The sequence below is a fragment of the Phycodurus eques genome, chromosome 6 (assembly GCF_024500275.1).
Source record: "Phycodurus eques isolate BA_2022a chromosome 6, UOR_Pequ_1.1, whole genome shotgun sequence".
NCBI classification, from domain to species: domain Eukaryota; kingdom Metazoa; phylum Chordata; class Actinopteri; order Syngnathiformes; family Syngnathidae; genus Phycodurus; species Phycodurus eques.
Window position 1 is genome coordinate 2,862,112 of NC_084530.1, and position 22,016 is coordinate 2,884,127.

At 43.9% G+C, this 22,016-nt stretch overlaps 1 protein-coding gene across 4 annotated transcripts; it reads right to left on the reverse strand.

Annotated features, from left to right (window-relative positions):
* Window positions 1-116: 116 nt before the first annotated feature.
* Window positions 117-15,887, reverse strand: LOC133404630 (docking protein 1-like). Of its 4 annotated transcripts, none has more exons than XM_061680694.1 (8): window positions 15,735-15,887; window positions 15,073-15,151; window positions 4,189-4,325; window positions 3,996-4,106; window positions 3,803-3,872; window positions 3,378-3,550; window positions 1,285-1,420; window positions 117-1,212 (listed from the first exon to the last, which is right to left on the reverse strand). In XM_061680694.1, exons 1-8 carry the CDS (start codon window positions 15,789-15,791, stop codon window positions 488-490), a joined length of 1,488 nt encoding a protein of 495 aa, XP_061536678.1. In that variant the 5' UTR covers window positions 15,792-15,887; the 3' UTR covers window positions 117-487. The 4 variants fall into 4 exon arrangements, with proteins under 4 accessions (XP_061536678.1, XP_061536677.1, XP_061536676.1 ...); XM_061680695.1 differs by having other exon boundaries at window positions 1,068-1,175; XM_061680693.1 differs by having other exon boundaries at window positions 117-1,420; window positions 3,378-3,544.
* Between the last annotated feature and the right edge of the window lie 6,129 nt (window positions 15,888-22,016).

The following is a 22,016-nucleotide window of genomic DNA, read 5'->3' on the forward strand; positions in this document are numbered from 1 at the left end:
TTTAAGTAAAAGGTTAATTAATTATAATTACATTCATTATAAATAATACATTTTAAATAAATCATTATTTTACTGTTAAAATGAACTACAGTATATTACAATTAGATTTAGGCTTTTGTAATTTTACTCAGGTTTCTGCATGATCAATTACGCCAATAAAGTGAAAGAGAAATGCCATTATAACATGCCATACTATGAATCAGTGCATGCTTCAGTGTGTGTGACATGATATTTCAATACAAAATCCCTTTTCATAAACACCAGGAAATCAATTTAGATTAATTCTTGGTTCACACCGCTGCTGTTTTTCATATCAATAGACATTTTTTATTTAAAAAGGCTAAAAATAGATTGAATACATACAATTGTATATACATCTGAAAATGAAAATGTGGACCAGGCATGCGCATTTCATTTTGGAAGGTTAGGCTATTCAGCCCGGGGACTTACTGTAATGCCTTAATGTAGATTTTCATATTCGGCTGAATTAAATGATGCCCAGGTTTTCATAGATGACATCGTCAGTAGAGGTGTCAGAAATTTTGGTAGCAGCGATGCTGGTGGCTAAGGATGATGAAGATGGGGGAGGTGGGGTTGCAGAGGGACTAGATGATGGAGGTGTTTTATTCACTTGAGCATAGAGGTGGGCAAATGGATCTGGTTTGGTTTCAGCTTTATCAGAAACTTCATCTTCCTTACTCACAGGTACAGTATAAATTGGTTCATCCTCTGTAAAATTCCTATGTTGTTCACTCCACTTGGCATTTGATTCATTCTTGCCCAGACTGACATTATCATACACCTCTGAATAAACAGAGTCTGGGTGACTGATAATGAAGCAAGAGTGTGGGGTGAATGAGTTGGAAACTGTATTTGTAGTTTTTTTGGAAGTTGGAGGATGGAGGGGAAGAACACTTGCAGGGTCTATGTAGACGTGAGCCATGGTAGCTTGAGGTTTCGGTACATTTTGGATGCAGTCAGCTGGGTTGGCATATTCATCTTCAAATTGGCAACCATGAAGACTTCCAGAGGGATTGCCAAATTTTGGGACCACTGGGAGAGGCATAAGTGTGATTGGAGCTGGCTGTATTGACTGATTCTCTGATGAATGAGCGGGATCATCTCGACATCCCGTATTGTCCTCTGCGATTTGAGATGTCTTTACTTGTGTCCTCCTGTTTTCCAGAATGGAGTGCATACTTGTCATAGCGGCTACTTTGGGGAGAGGGGAATTAGTGTGTACGTTTGGTACTAAAGCGTTGTGTTCTTCCTGGTGAAGGTTACCTGATGTAACAGCTAAAGTCTTTTGCTTGATGGTGCTTTGAATCAGGTTGAATATTTTCTCAGATTGTTCTGTTTCAAAGGTGAATGTTCCAGGACCACTGTCACATCGTCTTCCTGCTTCAATGGTTAATGTCAGCTGGTAAAAGCAAAACAAAACATTACAAGTTACTGCATAATCTCAAATGACGGAGTAGTCAGGCCTCACTGAAAAGATACAATTATACTAAATTATGATAAACTCAAACTATTTATTACAAGATGTTTTAAGGGAATAAACGTTTAATATCACGAGAATGCATCGCAAATATAACAAGAAACATACATGCTGTGATGAATGCTGAGGATTTTTGTCACATTTAGTAAAGGTTTGATGAACAATGGACGATAATCGTCATCCTCATCCTCATCATTATCATCATCATAAGTATGAGGAGTCTAATGTGATTTTGCCAACTTTCGTGCTTCTGAGAAAGCACTATACGGGCTGACTCATTTGATGGGATTATTTCAATTTCACCATATGTGCTTTTAACAAATATTTTATGAGTATTAGTATGATTCATTCATCTTCCGTACCGCTTATCCTCACTATGGTCGCAGGCGTGCTGGAGCCTATCCCAGCTTTCTTCGTATTAGTGTTAGCCAATGAATATATTGCAGGTCTCTCAGTAGAGAGACAGCAAGTGCTCGTTTTCAACTGTTACTGGTTTGTGTGCCACTTGCTCCATCCATCCATCCATTTTCTGATATATACACATATATATATATATATATATATATATATATATATATATATATATATATATATATATATATATATATATATATCACCCACAGTTTTGCTAGTTAAACAGTAATTTTTTTCACCTTTTCTCGCTCTTTGCATCAAAATTACGATGGTGGGAGTAATGGTTTGTGTGTGTGTGTGTGTTTGTATGCCCCAATATCAAACAGACTCTCATTTACGTACACACATACACACACACACACACACACACAAACACAAACACACACACAGTTGCCTTCATGGACCACAATTGGCATCAATGTATCTATCAGTTAAGAGTCTTTAGAAAAGTGTACTGAGAATGGTGTGCTTATTTACATTTTGGTACTTACTATACTGTGCTGGCATGTCAAGTCTGCACTAAGTTGCTTATTTAATGTGGTTTCTCCTACACTAATATTTCAGTTATTGGTTCATGTTGATGACATGATTCTATAATTTGTATGGCGTGCATTCCCAAGTAATGGGTACGGCTAAGTTAATGCTTTTTCTGTACTGTGGATAAGTGATATTCCTGCCACTTGGCAGCTGCTGAAAGTTAATAAAAAGTTACTTTTTTCTAATTTAGTTACATATGAAACCAAGTAATCAGTAAAGTAACTAAGTTACTTTTAAGATCAAGTAATCAGTAAAGTAACAGAGTTACTTTTTCAAGGTAACTGTGGCAACACTGTCCGTGAATTTGTAATATACCTAAGGTATACGGTAAGGCTAATAAGCCCGATACATAACTGCTTCCACAGATAGAAGGATCAGTGTACAAGGATTTCTTGTACCGCCACTTTTCAGAACACATCTCCCAGGTAAGAAAATGTAGAGTAAAAGGGCAAATTTCTCTGGTGCTTTTTAGAGGAAAGGGATCACAGTTGCCGAATCAATAGGGAAACGCGAAGCAGCTCGGACGTCTGACATGAACAAAGCTAATAAGAGATATCGGAAATCCAGGGAGAAGCTCCAAACAAGAAAAAAATACACGTAAGTGCTGGGAAAGTGGCCCCGTTTCCAGAGATGGAGAAGGAAGGAGCTCCTGAAGATAAGAGAAAAACAGAAGGCAAGCAGCTGTGCAGTCAGCACTGTAGAAATTTGTCTCAAAGCCTTGAAGATCATGAAGGATAAAGTTAGTGAAGATATTTGAATATTTCTTTCCAAAACCTAAAAAACCCGGATTATACTTACATTTTTTAGCATGGATACCGATAATTAGGAGTAATATTGTAAAACATGTTCATGTAATCTGCATATCAATGAAAATTGATGCTAATCCCTCAGAATTTTGTTCATTGTTGTGATATTTGAAAGCCCTTACCTTATCTTTACCATAACGCCTCAGCAGTTCATATGGCCACTGTCCAACAATGTTCACCTTCTGAGTATCTTTCAGAAGGAGGGTCTTTTGTCCAACCTGGAGCCAGTATGCACCCTGCAGTCCACAACGTATTGCTGCATCTGTCCTTTGCACCACCACACAGAAATCTGTGGCTGGAAAAAATGGTACAAAGGGCTGTGTACAAAAAAGTGTTTTGTGTGTCATTGTGCAGAATTTTATTTTCAAACTAGACTACACTGTTATCTTTATGAGTTACCCAAAGACTGTTCTATTTTGTCCCCTAACTGGCTATTGGAGACCTAGCGTTGCAAGAAAATATTTAATTTAAAATAATGTTACATTGATTGAAAGGGGTTGGGGAGTCATTTGTTGGGAAACATTAAAAGAACTACAGTTGATGTTACCGTCATTTGCTGTTGCATATATCTGATTTTCCTCCATATGAAGCTGATTAGTGCCTGAGTGAGTGCGCTTCTGAAGAAAGAGAAATATCACAGATTAACATACCCTAAAACCTTTTGGTTCAGAGAGGAAACTAAGGAAACACAAGTAAAAAGCATAGACAGCAATAAATCACAATATAATTTCTGGTTCAACCTGAAACGTTCTTTGGCAAAGTATCTCTACCCAGTCCACACAGTCATCTTTTTGTGTAGCAAACACCATCGTTCTCCCCTGTGACTCCACACAAAAAGCTGACATGTTTTCCTGCAACAAGATAGCATTTTTAATCAACTATTGTTCATTTATAGTACGCTATGTGGAAATTCAACATGATAATTACAGGTACCATGGGACAGGCTTCAGCATTTGGTGGGAGTCTCAGCACACTAATAAGCTCAGAGAGTCGGACCACTTTGACCTTGCTTTCTTGAGGCTGCTGGTGTCTCTTCAACCCTGCACCATAATCTCTTCCTCCACCGCCACCTGCAATATACGTAATGATGAACACAAATATTTCAGAATAGTGTGCATTCTCAGATAGTGGCCTCTGCTCTAGCCACTGGGCCTCAGCTCTTTGCGGGGAGTGTTCTACTTTTGATAAGTAAATATCTCTCCCCAAACATTTGACTTTTTTTTTCCCCTTCAAAAAAAAAAATAACAGTAGCCGTCACTATATTGACTATAGCCACACTGTAACAACGTGCTGCAAATTTATGATGGATTTATAACAGCATATCAATGTAATTTATAATTGTAAAATTGTCATGTACTGCCCTGCAGTACCATTATTGGAGCCTGGAGGGCGATTTGCGCCCTCTCGCCCTCTCTCTCCCCTCCCCTCTCTCTTTGAGCACCTGTCTCCAATCAGCCCTCGTCACCACCTACATATATGCCTGCCTGCAATCCTTGTCAAAGTATTGCAGTAACTTCCAGCGGTACCACGGCCCATTTCCCTCACGTAAGCCACTCTATTCCTCGTTCCCTTTTTGACTCCTGTGTCTCTCCTTGTTCTCAATGTGTTTCTGATCCACATCATTCCTGCCGCCAAGCCAGCCGCCTGTCCTCTCCACTGCCTGCCAACCCACCCAGGACCACCTCCCTTACCTTTCCTAAATAAACTGTTCATCAAAATCTATCTGCCTCTGCTGCTCTTGGGTCCAGCTCCTCTCCATACGTGACAGAATACTTTGGCCGTTATGGACCCAGCAACTCCAGAGGTGCTTAAGAATGCACTCAGCATCCAAGGTGCCCACATAGGAAGACAAGAAATGAGTCTCCAAGAAATCATGGAATCCCTACACTCCCTCACGCAACAAGTATCCCTCCTTTCTCAACAGATGCAATCCGTTCGATTCCCCGTAAGTACCCATACCGAATCCGCAGACTCTGAGCCTCCCACTTCGCTCACAAAGAACGACATGTACCTCCACCCAAACCCTACTCCGGGGACTTAGGCGGTTATAGCCAATTCCTCCTTAACTGCACCCTTTTTTTCAACCTGCAACCATACAGTTATCCCACCAAACGATCCAAAGTAGCATATGTCACTCACCTCCTCCGCGGCAAAGCAGCAAAATGGTCCACTTACTTATGTCACAACTCCACCCCGGTACTCCATTCATTCGATTCAGACTGCGAGAGAGAGCACATGAGAGGGTGCTGTGCTTCCACAAAAACCCTCCCACTCGGAGCACCACGCCGTCAGCTTCTCACCCGCCTCCTGCACAATCTACTGCACATTCGTCCTTCCCGTTGCACCCAATGAGCCGATGCAAATTGGTAAAACATGTTTGATCCACAGGAACATCAGCGTCGTCTCATCCAGTGCCTGTGCATTTACTGCGGTCAATCTGGTTATTTTCCTTCCTCTTGACGCCGCCGACCAAATGATCAGACTCACCGCGAACCGAGAGAGTCGTGATGAGCCAAACCTCCATTCCCTCTAGCTCTCCCTCACCAGCTTCAAATCCCTCTCCAACCACTTCCGTCCCTGAAAACAGTCACAGCCCTGGATGGCTGAGTCATTTCCCCTGTCACTCACCAAACAGTGTCTATCACACTCCTCATTTCCGGTAATCACTGCAAAAACATTTCCCTCTTTGTCATTCCTTCCCCTGAGATCCTCTTAGTTATTGGTATTCCCTGGTTCCAACTTCAAAACCCGCCATCGACTGGACTCATTTATCCATCACCAGATGGAGTCCTCGTTGCCATTCCCACTGTCTGCTCTCTGCCATTCCATCCTCAAAGACCCACCACCCTCTGCCGCCCAAATGGACCTCTTACAAATTCTTGAAGTGTATCATGACTTCTCCGCAGTCTTCAGCAAATTCTTGGCAATCTCTCTACCTCCCCCACCGCCCGTACGACTGTGCCATTGACCTCTTGCTGGGAGCTCCACTTCCCACCAGCCGACTGTTCAATCTCTCCCATCCGGAGGAAAAAAAAGCAATGGAGGATTACATCAGGGACTCACTGGCTGCTGGACTCATACGCCCCTCCTCATCTCTGTTTTTTTCTTCGTGGAGAAAAAAGACACCACTCTCCACCCCCTCAATGACATAACCGTAAAAAACAAGTCACCGCTACCTCTTCGTCACCGCCACCCCTCTGCAAAGCTCAGCTATTCACCAAATTCATCACCTCCTATCACCTCATCCGTATCCGAGAGGGTTACGAATGGAAGACTGCCTTCAATACCCCTCCCGGACATTTCGAGTACCTGGTCATGCCGTTCGGCTTAACAACGCCCCTGCAGTTTTGCAATCACTGATCCATGACATCCTCCATGACATACGAATTGGTTTGTTTTCGTATACCTTGATGACAACCGCATCTTCTCCCACTCCCCCGTAGAACACCGCATCCATGTGCGCAAGGTCCTCCAGCGCCTCCTCGAGAACCGCCTGTTTGTCAAACCTGAGAAATGCGAATTTAACCTCTCCTCAGTACATTTTCTCGGTTACATAATTGCAAAAGGGCAACTGCAACCGGACTCCGCCAAGTTCCAAGCCATCACCGACTGGCCCAGCCTCACTACCGGGAAAGAACTGCAATGTTTCCTTGGATTTGCCAACTTCTACCGTCGATTCATCTGCAACTACAGCAAGGTCGCCATCCCTCTCACCAGCTTCAGATCCATCAGCTTCCCCTTCCAGTGGACCCCAGCAGCCTCCCAAGCATTCAGTGAACTCAAAACCCTTTTCAGCAATGCTCCCATTTACACCACCCTGACCCCCCCCCACCCTCTCCAGTTCACGGTGGAGGTTGACGCCTCGGACTCCGGAGATGGAGCTGTCCTCTTGCAGCGGGACCCCACGACCCAGAAACTACACCCCTGTATTTTCTTTCCCGTCGCTTATCCCCTGCGGAGAGGAATTATGTCGGCGACCGAGAACTGCTGGTTATAATATGGAGGTACTGGCTGGAGGGGACTGAACCGCCATTTATCATTTGGACTGACCACAAAATCCTCTCTTACCGACATTCTGCTAAATGTCTCAACACTCGACAAGCTCGCTGGGCACTATTCCTGAGCAGGTTCAATTTCAGTCTCTCCTTTATCCTGGTTACCGTAACACCAAGGCAGATGCCCTATCCTGTATTCCCTCACCAGCCTCCAGCTCAGCAGAACCCGAAACCATTCATCCTTCGTCCTGTTTCATTGGAGGTGCCACATGGAAGATCGAGCAGGTGGTCAAGGAGGCTCCAAAAAAACAACCTGATCCCAAGACTGGGCCTCCATACTGCCTGTTTGTACTGGATTCCGCACGTTCTAAAGTCCTACAGTCGGCACACAACTCAAAACTAACTCAGCCTGGCATCACCCGTACTACCCAGTTCATCCAGCAACACTTCTGGTGGCCCAGCCTCTTCTAAGACACCCGAGCGTTCGTCCAAGCCTGCTCCGTCTGCGCCCGAGGGAAGTCTTCACACCAGCCCCCAGCTGGTCTGATGCGCCCCTTGCCGATTCCTAGCCGCCCTTGGTCTCACATCGCTTTGTTACCGGCCTGTCCCCCTCAGAAGGTAACTCAGTCATTCTCACTATCATTGATCGCTTTTCCAAATGTGTCCATTATGTCCCTCCTCCTTGTCTTGCATGTGTTCAAACTCCATGGTATCCCCATCGACATTGTCTCCGATTGAGGTCCCCACTTGTCTTCACAAGTCTGGAAGGAATTCAGCCAGGCGGTGGGCGCAGCAGACAGTTTGTCCTCGGGATATCATCTGCAAACCAACGGCCAGATGGAGCGGGCTAATCAATTCCTGGAATCAGCTTTCCGCTGTGTGGCCGCACGCAAACCCTCATGGAGTACCTTCCTCCTGTGGATCGAATACGCTCACAACTCCATCAGCAGCGCCGCTTCCGATATGTCCCCGATCATGGCTGGTTACCAACCCCCATTATTCAAAGAACAGGAGCAGACAGTGGCAGTCTCCGCCATTCAAGACCACCTCCAGAGAATCCAGGCTGTGTGGAAGGACGTCCAGACGGCGTTGACCCGGTCCATCGCAGGCAATAAACAGCTTGCGGACCGTCATCGCTCCCTAACGCCCGAGTACAAGGTGGGCCAATCTGTCTGGCTTACTTCCCGCGACCTCCCGCTTCATTGGTCCTTTTCCCATTACCAAAATCATCAATCCAACTTCCATCCAATTGAAACTTCTGCAGTCCTTAAATATTGACCCAACATTCCATGTCTCCTTGCTTAAGCCTGTCTCCGCCCTGAGCCCTCCGGCCGACTGAACACCCTAACCCCCAGGATTATAAACGACCTTCCAGCATTCACTGTGTCGCGCATCCTCAACGTGAGGCCTAGGGGGAGGGGGTTCCAGTACCTAGTCGACTGGGAATGGTATGGGCGAGCGTGGATTTACCGGAAGCTCATCCTAGATGCCTCTCTTCTGGATGACTTCTATACGGCTCACCCGGGGAAGCCTGGGAGTACGCCGGGAGGCATCCGTTGAGAGGGGGGTACTCTCAACGGATGAGGGGGGTAAGCCACTCTATTCCTCGTTCCCTTTTTGACTCCTGTGTCTCTCAGTGTTTTCCCGCATTCCTGATCGACGTCATTCCTGCCGCCAAGCCAGCCGTCTGTCCTCTCCACTGCCTGCCACCTGTCCGTGCCACTGCCTGCCAACCCACCCAGGACCACATCCATTGCCTTTCCTAAATAAATTGTTCATAATCTATCTGCCTCTGCCTGCTCTTGGGTCCAGCTCCTCTCCATACGTCACAAAAATACTATTAAATAGTCATTCCTTGAAGGTGAATTAACAGTTAAATCAGTCATTCAACAATAATAGTAAATAAATGTAATGTATCAAAATAAGACCACATTTTAGAATGAATAGCTGTAAAAACAACAACGATTGATTAACAGTACAGTATCTTATTGTAGTTCATACTAAAATACTGTTTGTCATCTCTCACATGTAAATTAAGTCAATGCTGATTTCACACGAACAAACTGTAATTTAATAGTATTTTTCCTCAAGTAGTAGAACTGGCGCTATCATCCCCCCACATGTCCAGACATTATCTATCAGCATCTTACTGATGATTGAGGGCTTATGTTTCAATTTTGGTGGCAACACTCCATAACTAGTCAAACTCCTCACATTCGTCATCTTTGAGTGAGAAGACGTGACTCTATTGTCTTTGGATAGCGAAGCCTCCACTCAAAATCGGCATTGTCCATTATTGTTTTGTCTGCATGATCATTGAACTGTTGACATTTAAGATGTTTTATTAGGTCTGTTTCTTTAGGTCAGGTTGCTGAAATTGGCATGGCAAGCTCTGTAGCTAGTTTGAGCTCAAATAGGTCAAGGGGCACTTCCAGAAATTCATCAATGGTTGGTGGGGTGACCCCAACCAATCATTGGGGGGTGCTGAGATCCACTTTTTCTGATGACGAAACTAATCCCTGAGGGGGTGGGGGGCTACTAATGGAAACCTATCATTGGGGGGGTTATGCTGAGAGAACCTCTCCGCTATGTGACTGACTAGTGAGTGGGGTGGCCAAGAAATTTATATGGGTGGCTGTGGCCACCCATGGACAGCCCCTGATGGTGCCCCAGAATAACTTTTGACGTTGTTTCTTAATTTTGTAAGGTTTGGCATCCTATTATTGACTGATTTAGCTTAGTTTTTGATCACATGATCAGTATTCGATGGACCACCATGTTAGCGGTTGGGATCTAGGGGGCACCGGAACAAAACAATGCATCAAAAACAAACATGGCAGTGAGTGACGTCACGTTAATAATAGGTAATTGTCTCTGTTATATTTTCTCTAGCGGCGCCTGTATCGAAAAGCGGTAAAAAATCATCTTAACTGAATATATAGAATTAAAAGAACTGTAAGGGCCTGCTCACTGGCCTCTCTAATTGAGCTATAGGACAGCTACAGCACATCCAGAGGGTTGCTGCTCGAGTCCTGACTAGAACCAGGAAATATGACCATATTGGCCAAGTGATTAGGTCTGTACAATTGCTTCCTGTCGCTCAGAGAATATACAGTACTTAAAAACAGCTCTACTTGTGTTCAAGTCTCTTCATGGTCTAGTGCCAAAGTACATCTCTCTCTGTTGGAGCCATACGAACCTTCTCGGGCTCTGAGAACCTCAGGGATTGGTCTCCTGCTGGTGCCCAGAGTCAGGACCAAACACTGTGAGGCTGCGTTTCAGTTTTATTGTGCTAAAATATGGAACAGTCTCCTAGAAGATGTCAGACAGGCCTCAACTCTGACAATCTTCAAATCCATCCACAAAACAGTTACTGTATTTAGTTGTGTATATGGCATTGGAAAGTATTTCTTCTGCACTGCTCACTTTTAATGAAATGACTTAATAATTTTTGTTTTGTCGAATGATTTTATCTTCTTGTAATTTTATGTAGCTTTAAAGTGCTTTGAATTGCCTTATGTACAATTTCTGCTCTACAAATAAACTTGCATTGCCTTATAATGTAAATGTTATAACATATAGACAGCCCTCGAAATTTAGGAAACTAAATCATATCTCATCTTACTATCATAATTAAAGCAGTCAGGCAGGTGCATCTATCATAAGTGACACGAGGAAACAAGTAGAAAACAGTTAGCTTCTAACTGGACTGCATTATTGATGGGAACCAAGGATAAAACACAAATACATGCACAGAAATGGCTTGAGGAAATCACACAAAACATTACCTTTACAAAAGCATTTGTAAAAATAAAGTGTCAATTAGAGGTCTGTTACTTTCTGCAGTTCAGTAAATAAACATATCTGACCACTCTTTCAGGATCAAATCCGATACAGACGTTACTCTTTTGATAAATAACAAAACAAAATAATAAAATCATTATTTTTGATTCTTGATTCTCAAATCAAATTATGATGATTATTGTTGCTAATATTATAACTAGCTCCCACGTTCAAAGAACATGCATGTTAGTTTAATTGAAGGCTTTGCATTCTCCTGAGGTATGCATGTGAGTATGAAAGGTTCATTGATTGTATGTTTGTCTACAAGTGCCCTGCGATTGTCTGGTGAGTAATCCAGGGTGTACCCCGCCTCAGCTTGGATACGCTCCAGCACACCCATGACCCGAAATGAGGATAAGGGATATAGAAAATTGATCTGTTAATAAATAATAATAATATTGTGATGTGAGCATCACTTATGAGTGAGTGCTTATATAGTAATAATTATGTCTTATGTATTATATTCTAGGTTCACAATCTGAGGAGATACTTCTCTAAATTGTATCTAAGACAGTGGCTAGCCTCTTTACCACCATCACAGAAACATATAAACTAGTATATACAGCTTGAGTCACTTGAGATAATCAATGATGCAAAATACAGAGATCCCCCCACCCCCTCCCCATGGAGAAGAAGGTTGATCAAGATCAAGATCAAGAAGGCACAGAGGCAAGTCCGTCAACCAGGGACTTATGAGAGTCAGGTCCTAGATGGGAAGAAAAAAGCAAATGGTCCAAGGATGACCTTGGACTTCTTAAACACCTAACCTCCAATTCCATTACAACATGCTGGCAATTTTTTGACTTGAGTACATTGCCACATTTCTGTGGGGCTAATTATATATTACTCGTGCACTTACTGTAGTAGTCTCGCCACGCTGCACTATTTGCATATCTGTTGTCGACCAATACTGGCCACTCATGCCAAAGTAGCATCTGCTCCATTTGCACACTGATTGAGGAGTATCTGCAACATTTGCACAATCAACATTGTCCCAGATTATCGCACTACTCGTCACTTTAAACTGCATACACTCCTTGAAGTCTCGGCGCCCTTTGCTCAAAGGTCATTGCACCAGACTATTGCAATATTAGTCATTCGAACTGCTCTAAGTGCTAGAGGACTCTGCATCTTTTGCAATTGCAATTGTCAAAAATAATATATAATGTAGCGGCATTACCAGATAGCTATTAATTGAAATACCCAGCGGATCAAAAGTTGAACTAGATATCACTGATATCAAGACACAAAAGCTCTTCACCATGATTAAGGGTTCCATTCAAAGTCCAGCATCATGAAACTCAGAGAGCAAAGAGAAGAGGGAGATTAAAAGGTGTCACAGCATTGATCCATGGTGAAATAAGAAGCATCCATAAATACATGAAGATTGTATCTGAGACCTCATGACAACACATAAAATGGCTCCATTTTTTTACAGGAGCATTACAATTCACAAAATTATCCTTAGCACCCACCACCAAAATGTATTTTGTATTTTTTTTCCACTTTCAAATTCATCCTGCAGGCCAGATTGTACCACATAGCAGGCCGTTTTTGGCCCGCAGGCCATATGTTAGACACACCTGATGAAGTGAAGTGTCATTAGGCAACATAGCGGGACATTATGATGTTAATATTGTGAGATTGAATTAGGTTGGCGCGGCACGGTGACTACTGGTTAGCACATCCGCCTCAGAGTTCTGAGGACTTGGGTTCAAATCCGGCCTCGCCTGCGTGGAGTTCGTGCCTGCGTGGGTTTTCTCCAGGTACTCCCACATCCCAAAAACATGCACGGTGGGTTAATTGAAGACTCTAAATTCTCCATAGGTGTGAATGTGAGTGTGAATGGTTGTTTGTTTATATGTGCCCTGCAATTGGCTGGCAACCAGTTCAGGATGTACCCCGCCTCCTGCCCACAGTTAGCTGGCATAAACTCCAGCATACCCACGACCCTAGTGAAGATAAGCGGTGTAGAAAATGGATAGATGAAATTAGGTTGGGTAAAAATTTAAAACTTTATCCAAAGCAGTTAACATCATAGGCATTCAACACATTTATTGCAGTAATGCAAACCAAGAAAATGATTTCAAAACTTTGTATTTATATACATGTCGGCAGAAACATTTCTAACAGGATTGCATGATGACTTTTGTGTCATTTTCTTGACTCAAACCACACTTTTTTGTCATCACACTCACTGCCATAATTACACGTCACCAGGGACACGAACCTCCCTCCCTCCTCATCACTACCGAATTGAAGCATTTCTTATCATGGCAGCCACTTGGACACTTTTGGGTCAGCTCACTAAGTGCGGAGGTTTCAAACTGACTGCTCTCATGAATATCCAGTGTTGGTGTTTATTTCATCTTTTGGGAGCCATTTACGTCATCATTGATTAAAACTCTTTCAAATGAACACCCTCTGAGCTACTTCCTTTCTGCAGCTTGAGCACTCTTCGCAAATTTGCAAGGAGCCTTGTAATTTAAGGCTGATTTTGTGTTCTCTTTTTTAAGTAATGTTTACATTTTTATGTTATTTTTTAAAGGATTATTGGACTCATTATATGTCGTGTGTATACCAGAGATGCACGCGTGCAAGTGCAAGCAAATAAGAGAACATGTGCATCCGGTGAGCTTACATAACGCCATCTCCACAATCCTGGGGTCTATTTAAGCTGTCAAATTTATTTTTCATCTTCTGCTGCTCACCCTGCTGCTGCATGCATATTTTTGTTGCTCACACATGCACGCACGCACACACACACACACACACACACACAGACAAGCACACATCATCACCAGCCAGTTGCCACCTATGCCTGTGTATGTTTTTGAGGCAATTGAGTTGTGTATAAAATCTTAAATAGCCATCCAACCATCCATCCATCCATCCATGACTTAATTATGCATTAGTAATTTACAGTATTGTGATTCAGGCTCAGTTCCCACTCAGTCACAGTTTGAATGTGAGTATGAATGGATGTCTGTTTCTACTGCATATGTGATTGACTGTCGACCCGTTGAGGATGTAGACTGCCTTCATGAAGGACAAAAAAATACTGGTTTGTGGACTTTTTGACTATTCCTGTTAATCATTATAATTGTACTGACTCTTCCCCCTCTAGGTTCAAAAGGCAGAGGTAACCTTGTCATTACATAGATATCTCAAAATGACTGCTCACAATGATGTGATGCTTGTAGATATAGGGTTCATCTGATTTGTAGCACTTATGATTGAGGTCAGATTCAGATCTAGATTATCCGAGTTCCAAAGTGGGCCAGATTGGACAAAAAAATAATGTGAGTTGTGACTCAAACAAGATTTTCCCCATCTTATTGTTGTATCCCTATCATGTGTGTAAAGTCACATGAGTATAGAAGAGGATAGGATTGCTGGAAGCTGGACCAGGGTGTGACGTTTCATATTCGAGACACACAAGATCTGCCATCTTGGTGGGCCTAGTTAGCGTTTTCCTGCATGTATTCTCAGATCCCAATATATATGTTTAAACTAACGTTATAGAGGATAAATGCATGCCAAATAAAAAGTATTGGTACCTGTGTGTTATGGTCAACAACAACAAAAATCAAATAAAATAACAGATGTAAGATCAGCATACCTCCTATTAACTGAATGTGTGTGTGTGTGTGTGTTCGTATTCCCCAATATCAAACCGACATTCATTTATGTACACACACACACAAACACGCACACACACACACACAGTTGCCTTCATGGACCACAACTGGCATCCATCTATCTATCAGTTAAGAGTCTTAAGAGAAGTGTACTGAGAATGATGTGCTTGTTTACATTTTGGTACTTACTATACTGTGTTGGCAGGTAAAGTCTGCACTAGGTTGCTCATTTAATGTGGCTTCAACTACACTAATATTTCTGTTATTGGTTTATGTTGATGACATCATTATTCAACAATAAAAAATAAAATAAAATAACAGATGTAACATCAGTGTACCTTCTATTAACTGAATCTCCAATCGACCCACTCCATTGCTGCTTGGTGGCACCAGTGACAACAACACTGGCTTCCATTTCTAAAAGGAAAGAGAAAAATATACAAGAACAAGAGAGAAGACACATATGGTTAGATGTTTTAGTTTTAGTACTTTATTTAGAAGTAGAAACATAGTATCCAATAAAAGGACAGATGGTGTTTTCCCTCACTGTGGTGTCTTAAGTATCTGCTGTCTATCAGTGCTGTACAGGAATCTGTAGCACAGAAACTGGTTGTGTTTCAACATGCTCATTTGGGCTCTGCTCCTGCTTGCTTACTTGCACAATACAGTGGTACACGTTTGACAAAAAAGGAAAGAATGAAAGTTGTTGTAGTTAAATTCTTTCAATAAAGCAATATATAATGATAAAACTGGCAGAATTTCAATGAGGAAAATGGTTATGTATGATTGTGTAGTTAGACTTTTTTTCTTTTTATTAACTGTGTGATTCCAATGAAGAATAGCTGCTCCTCTGATCGTATCTGGGAGGTGAATAGTTTTGATAATCACATACAAACGAAATATTACAGTATTTGCAGGCTAACTTTGTCACAAAGAAAACATCATTTTCACTCGATGATCAATACGTCAGCACAATAAGTTCAAACAACTGCATACTTACTTTGCCAGCTTTGCGCGGTTGAAGGTAAACTGTCCCTGTTTTCGTGTGAGAGTCCATCAAGAAAGCACAAACATTATTACGGATCTTTGGATTCAATGATAACACGAGCAACTGGCTTTTGCCTTCTTTTTCTTTTCCCTCTTAGGTAAGGGCGTGTCGATATCCAGGAATGCTTGTAATATGAGCCTCACCTGGAAGTGTGATTTTAAGTTGAAGAAATAGAACTAGTTCAGGAATATTTTACAACCCCAATTCCAATGAAGTTGGGATGTTGTGATAAACATAAATAAAAACAGAATACAATGATTTGCAAATCATGTTTGACCTATATTTAATTGAATACACTACAAAGACAAGATATTTAATGTTCAAACTGATAAAGTTTATTGTTTTTAGCAAATAATCATTAACTTAGAATTTTATGGCTGCAATACGTTCCATAAAAGCAGGGACAGGGTCATGTTTACCATTGTGTTACATCACCTTTTCTTTTAATAAACGTTTGGGAACTGAGGACACTAATTGTTGAAGCTTTGTCGGTGGAATTCTTTCCCATTCTTGCTTGATGTACAGCTTCAGTCTTCAACAGTCCGGGGTCTCCGTTGTCATATTTACGCTTCATAATGCGCCACACATTTTGAATGGGAGACAGGTCTGGACTGCAGGCAGGCCAGTCAAGTACCCGCACTCTTTTACTACAAAGCCACGCTGTTGTAACATGTGCAGAATGTGGTTTGGCATTGTCTTGCTGAAATATGCAGGGGCGTCCATGAAAAAGACGTTGCTTGGATGGCAGCATATGTTTCTCCAAAACCTGTATGTACCGTTCAGCATTAATGGTGCCTTCACAGATGTGTAAGTTACCATGCCATTGGCACTAACACAGCCCCATACCATCATAGATGCTGGCTTTTGAACTTTGCGTCCATAACAGTCCGGATGGTTCTTTTCCTCTTTGGCCCGGAGGATACGACGTCCACAGTTTCTCAAAATAATTAGAAATGTGGACTCGTGCTTTGTCAACTCTGAAACAACAATGAATATGTTCTTGAAAAAACATTGTAAGTGATAAAACATATCTTTCTAAATTAACTAAGAGATGAGTAAATCTGTTTCTGCTCTATATTTTCTTTCTTTCTTTGATTACGATCGGACCTCAACCAAAGAATTCTTGGAAGGTCTGCTGATCTGGCAAGCAACAATTAAAAGTAAATCTCTTTATCTTTGACGTAGTATTTGCTTTGGGTCGAATTAAATCCATCCATCCATTTTCTGAGCCGCTTCTCCTCACTCAGGTCGCGGGCGTGCTGGAGCCTATCCCAGATATCATTGGGCAGGAGGCGGGGTACACCCTGAACTGGTTGCCAGCCAATCGCAGGGCACATACAAACAAACAACCATTCGCACTCACATTCACACCTATGGGCAATTTAGAGTTGTCAATTAACCTACCATGCATGTTTTTGGGATGTGGGAGGAAACCGGAGTGCCCGGAGAAAACCCACGCAGGCACGGGGAGAACATGCAAACTCCACACAGGCGGGGCCGGGGATTGAACCCCGATCCTCAGAACTGTGAGGCAGACGATCTAACCAGTCGGCCAATGTGCCGCCACTCGAATTAAGTCACTCATGACAATTAAAATAGATTGTGGTTTGAGGCTTTTTTAGAAGGATTATCAACAATCTGGTAGGCAGACGTATCCTGTTTTTTAAAGGTTGCTGTAATTAACAAAGAAATACTGTGTTGTGTGGGTGGGTGGTTATGTGCGTGCGTGCGTCTGTGTGTGTGTGTGTGTGTGTGTGTGTGTGTGCATGTCTTCGCATGTCTGTATGTACATGCGTGTGAGCGATATATAACATAACATATACAACATTTCACTGTCAGTTCTAGAATCTCTTGAATGAGGATCATCATACCCTCAGAGCAAGGTCACCTTCCGCGATCCACTGACACTACACCGTGTGCATGAAGGGCTTGCTGTTTGGGGTGCACACTGTCTGTCTTATCATTTGTTTCTGCTGACATTTCTTTGACAGAGAGACACCCAGTCAATGTGATATTTTATTATTCCATAGATTAAACAAATGCAGATGACAGCATAATTATATGAAAGCAAAACTACTGTATGATGAACAGATAGGTACTTGTCAAGTCTTGTGATATGCATGTTTGCACTGATGCTGATTATTGTTGATATTAACCTCAGGGGCGGCACGGTGAACGACTGGTTAGAGCGTCAGCCTCACAGTTCTGAGGACCGGGGTTCAAGCCTGTGTTTGGAGAGTTTGCATGTTCTCCCCGTGCCTGCGTGGGTTTTCTCCGGGCACTCCGGTTTCCTCCCCCATCCCAAAAGACATACATGAATTGGAGACTCTAAATTGCCCGTAGGTGTGAATGTGAGTGCGAATGGCTGTTTGTTTGTATGTGCCCTGCGATTATCTGGAAACCAGTTCAGGGTGTACCCTGCCTCCTGCCAGATGATAGCTGGGATAGGCTCCAGCACGCCCGCGACCCGAGTGAGGAGAAGCGGCTCAGAAAATGGATGGATGGATTAACCTAAGGGTGGTTGAGTATTTGCTATGCATCTTCCAATTTCTCAGTAGATAGGCCTGATTGAGTCTTTTTTTGCATTAGCAGGGTTTGTCAGTCTTCATGAATGGATTTTTTCAGTAAACAAGAAGAAAATAATGGTTCATTTGATTAGCCACAATCACAAAGTAGCAGATAAATTAAATAAAATGAATCAATTAATCCCCTCCTTGAGCCGTCACCTTATTGTGGTGGAGGGGTTAGTGTGTCCCAATGATCCTAGGAGCTAAGTTTTCTGGGGCTTTATGCCCCTGGCAGGGTCACCCATGGCAAACAGGTCCTAGGTGAGGGACCAGACAAAGCATGGCTCAAAGACCCCTTATGATGACGACAAACGATGGACTTGGTTTTCACTTGCCCGGACGCGGGTCACCGGTGCACCCCACTGGAGCCAGGCCTGGAGGTGGGGCACGAAGGCGAGCTGCACCCATGGGGCCCGGCCGGGCACAGCCCGAAAGGGTAACGTGGGCCCCCTTCCCATGGGCTCACCACCTGTGGGAGGGGCCATTGGGCTCGGGTGCAGTGTGAGCTGGGCGATCCGATCCCTGGCTACAGAAGCTGGCTCTAGGTACGTGGCACCTCTCTCGCAGGGAAGGAGGTGTGTGAGGTCGAGAAGTTCCGACTAGATATAGTCGGACTCGCCTCCACACACAGCTTGGGCTCTGGTACTAGTCCTCTCGAGAGGGGTTGGACTCTCTTCCACTCTGGAGTTGCCCATGGTGAGAGGCGCCGAGCAGGTGTGGGTATACTTATTGCCCCCCGGCTTGGCGCCTGTACGTTGGGGTTCACCCCAGTGGACGAGAGGGTAGCCTCCTTCCACCTTTGGGTGGGGGGACGGGTCCTGACTGTTGTTTGTGCCTATGCACCAAACAGCAGTTCAGAGTACCCACCCTTTTTGGAGTCCTTGGAGGGGGTGCGGGAGAGCGCTCCCGCTGGGGACTCCATCGTTCTGCTGGGGGACTTCAATGCTCACGTGGGCAATGACAGTGAGCCCTGGAAGGGCGTGATTGGGAGGAACGGCCCCCCCTGATCAGAACCCGAGCGGTGTTCTTTTATTGGACTTTTGTGCTTGTCACGGATTGTCCATAACAAACACCATGTTCAAGCATAAGGGTGTCCACACGTGCACTTGGCACCAGGACACCCTAGGTCGCAGTTCGATGATCGACTTTGTGGTTGTGTCATCTGACTTGCGGCTGCATGTCTTGGACACTCGGGTGAAGAGAGGGGCGGAGCTGTCAACTGATCACCACCTGGTGATGAGTTGGTTCCGATGGTTGGGGAAGATGCCGGCCCGACGTGGCAGGCCCAAACATATTGTGAGGGTCTGCTGGGAACATCTGGCAGAATCCCCTGTCAGAAGGAGTTTCAACTCCCACCTCTGACAGAACTTTGCTCATGTTCCGGGGGAGGCGGGGGACATCGAGTCCGAGTGGACCATGTTCCGCGCCTCCATTGCTGAGGCGGCCGACCGGAGCTGTGGCTGTAAGGTGGTCGGTGCCTGTCGTGGCGGCAATCCCTGAACCCGTTGGTGAACACCAACGGTGAGGGATGCCGTCAAGCTGAAGAAGGAATCCTATCGGGCCTTTTTGGCCTGTGGGACTCCTGAGGCAGCTGATGGGTACCGGCTGGCCAAGCGGAATGTAGCTTTGGTGGTCGCTGAAGCAAAAACTCGGGTATGGGAGGAGTTCGGTGAGGCCATGGAGAAAGACTTCCGGACGGGTTCGAGGAAATTCTGGTCCACCATCCGGCCTCTCAGGAGAGGAAAGCAGTGCACCACCAACACTGTGTATAGGGGGGATGGGGCACTGCTGACCTCGACTCAGGATGTTGTGAGTCGGTGGGGAGAATACTTCGAAGACCTCCTCAATTCCACCGACACGCCTTCCCATGAGGAAGCAGAGTGTGGGTTCTCTGAGGCGGGCTCTCCTATCTCTGGGTTTGAGGTCACCGAGGTCACACCGGGAGGAGAGCTCGGGGACGACCCAGGACACGCTGCAGAGACTATGTCTTTCGGCTGGCCTGGGAACGCCTCGGGATCCCCCCTGAAGAGCTGGATGAAGTGGCTGGGGAGAGGGTTGTCTGGGCATCCCTGCTAAAGCTACTGCCCCCGCGACCCGACCCGGATAAGCGGTAGAAAATGGATTGATGGGTGGATGAATCAATTAATGATATACAACAAAAACTCCCTTCATTTTAGTGTTATGTTTTTTTGGCTTGTACTCTGGTACTTAAGCGTGAGCTGTAGTGAGGTAAGTTAATAATGCATTTTCTCTTTGTTTCTCTCTCCTTAGCCTCTCATGCTATTTATGTCCACTAGTTAAGCAGGCTGTCACACAAGTTGGCACAACTTTCTCTTCTCTTTATTCATGGAGCTACATTAATGTGCAAAATTGCAATGAGGGAAATTAAGATTCAAATATATCTGTCACAGTGAAGTGACACTCCCGAAAATCAGGTAATGAACACATCCATCCCCCTGCCTAAATCTCATATTGCTTGCATTTAATCCCCCAAAAAAAATGCCCATAACAAAAAACAAAATATGCGGTCGTCTCGCATCAATTAAACTTCAAGATTTTGGCACAGTTCCATGCACAGTGAAAATAAACAATATAATCTGACTGTGCTTTAAAAGTAAGAGTCAACAGTCATGCTACAGGCTGTGTGAGACTGAGCACAGAAGTGCTTTGAGGTAAATGCTAATGTCAGCATGTAAATATGCAAAGGAGTTTTGTCCTCACATTATCCTCATATGTTCAGAGAAAAATGACTAATCACAGACTTCGGTCTCAGGAGTGTCAGAAGGAGCATGACCCTGTATGAGAATGAAATTTCTGTGTGTGTCCTTCAGGATGCGTACTATGAGGAAAAAAGAAATGTATTTAGCCCAGAGGCTTTGGCCTATTTGTGAAGACAGATGTGACTTCTGTCACACTTTAAGCAGCATTCAAACAGCTTAGACTGTCTATTGCAAGTTACGTGACAGTGGGGGAGTGTGGCGGGGGGAAATCTTATTTATGTTGACATTAAATTTATTTTTGATAAATTATTGTCGTGTCACGTGTAATGCAGCCCTATGGGGGGCACAAGCCAGTGCAAACTGTAGGGCGGTCCCAAGCCCGGATAAATGCAGAGGGGTGCGTCAGGAAGGACATCCGGCTTAAAACTTTGCCAAACAAATATGAGCGTTCATCTAAAGAATTCCATACCGGATCAGTCGTGGTCAACATGCAGGGCGCCATTGGGAATTCAGCTACTGTGGGTCGAAGACGAAGGAGAGGTGGAAAGTGGGTTCTTCGGCAGAAAGAGAAAAGGAAAGCACAGAGCCTAGAATTGAATGTGGGGACTTTGAATGTTGGGACTATGACAGGAAAATCTCGGTAATTGGTTGGCATGATGATTAGGAGAAAGGTTTATATATTGTGTGTCCAGGAGAAAAGGTGGAAAGGCAGTAAGGATAGAAGTTTAGGGGCAGGGTTTAAATTATTTTACCATGGTGTAGATGGGAAGAGAAATGGAGTCCGGTTATTTTAAAAGAAGAGTTGGCTAAGAATGTCTTGGACGTGAAAAGAGTATCAGATCGATTGATGAGGCTGAAATTGAGGGGGTTATGTACAATGTGATGAGTCGCTATGCCCCACAGTTAGGATGTGGCCGAGAGGTGAAAGAGAAATTGTGGAAGGAGCT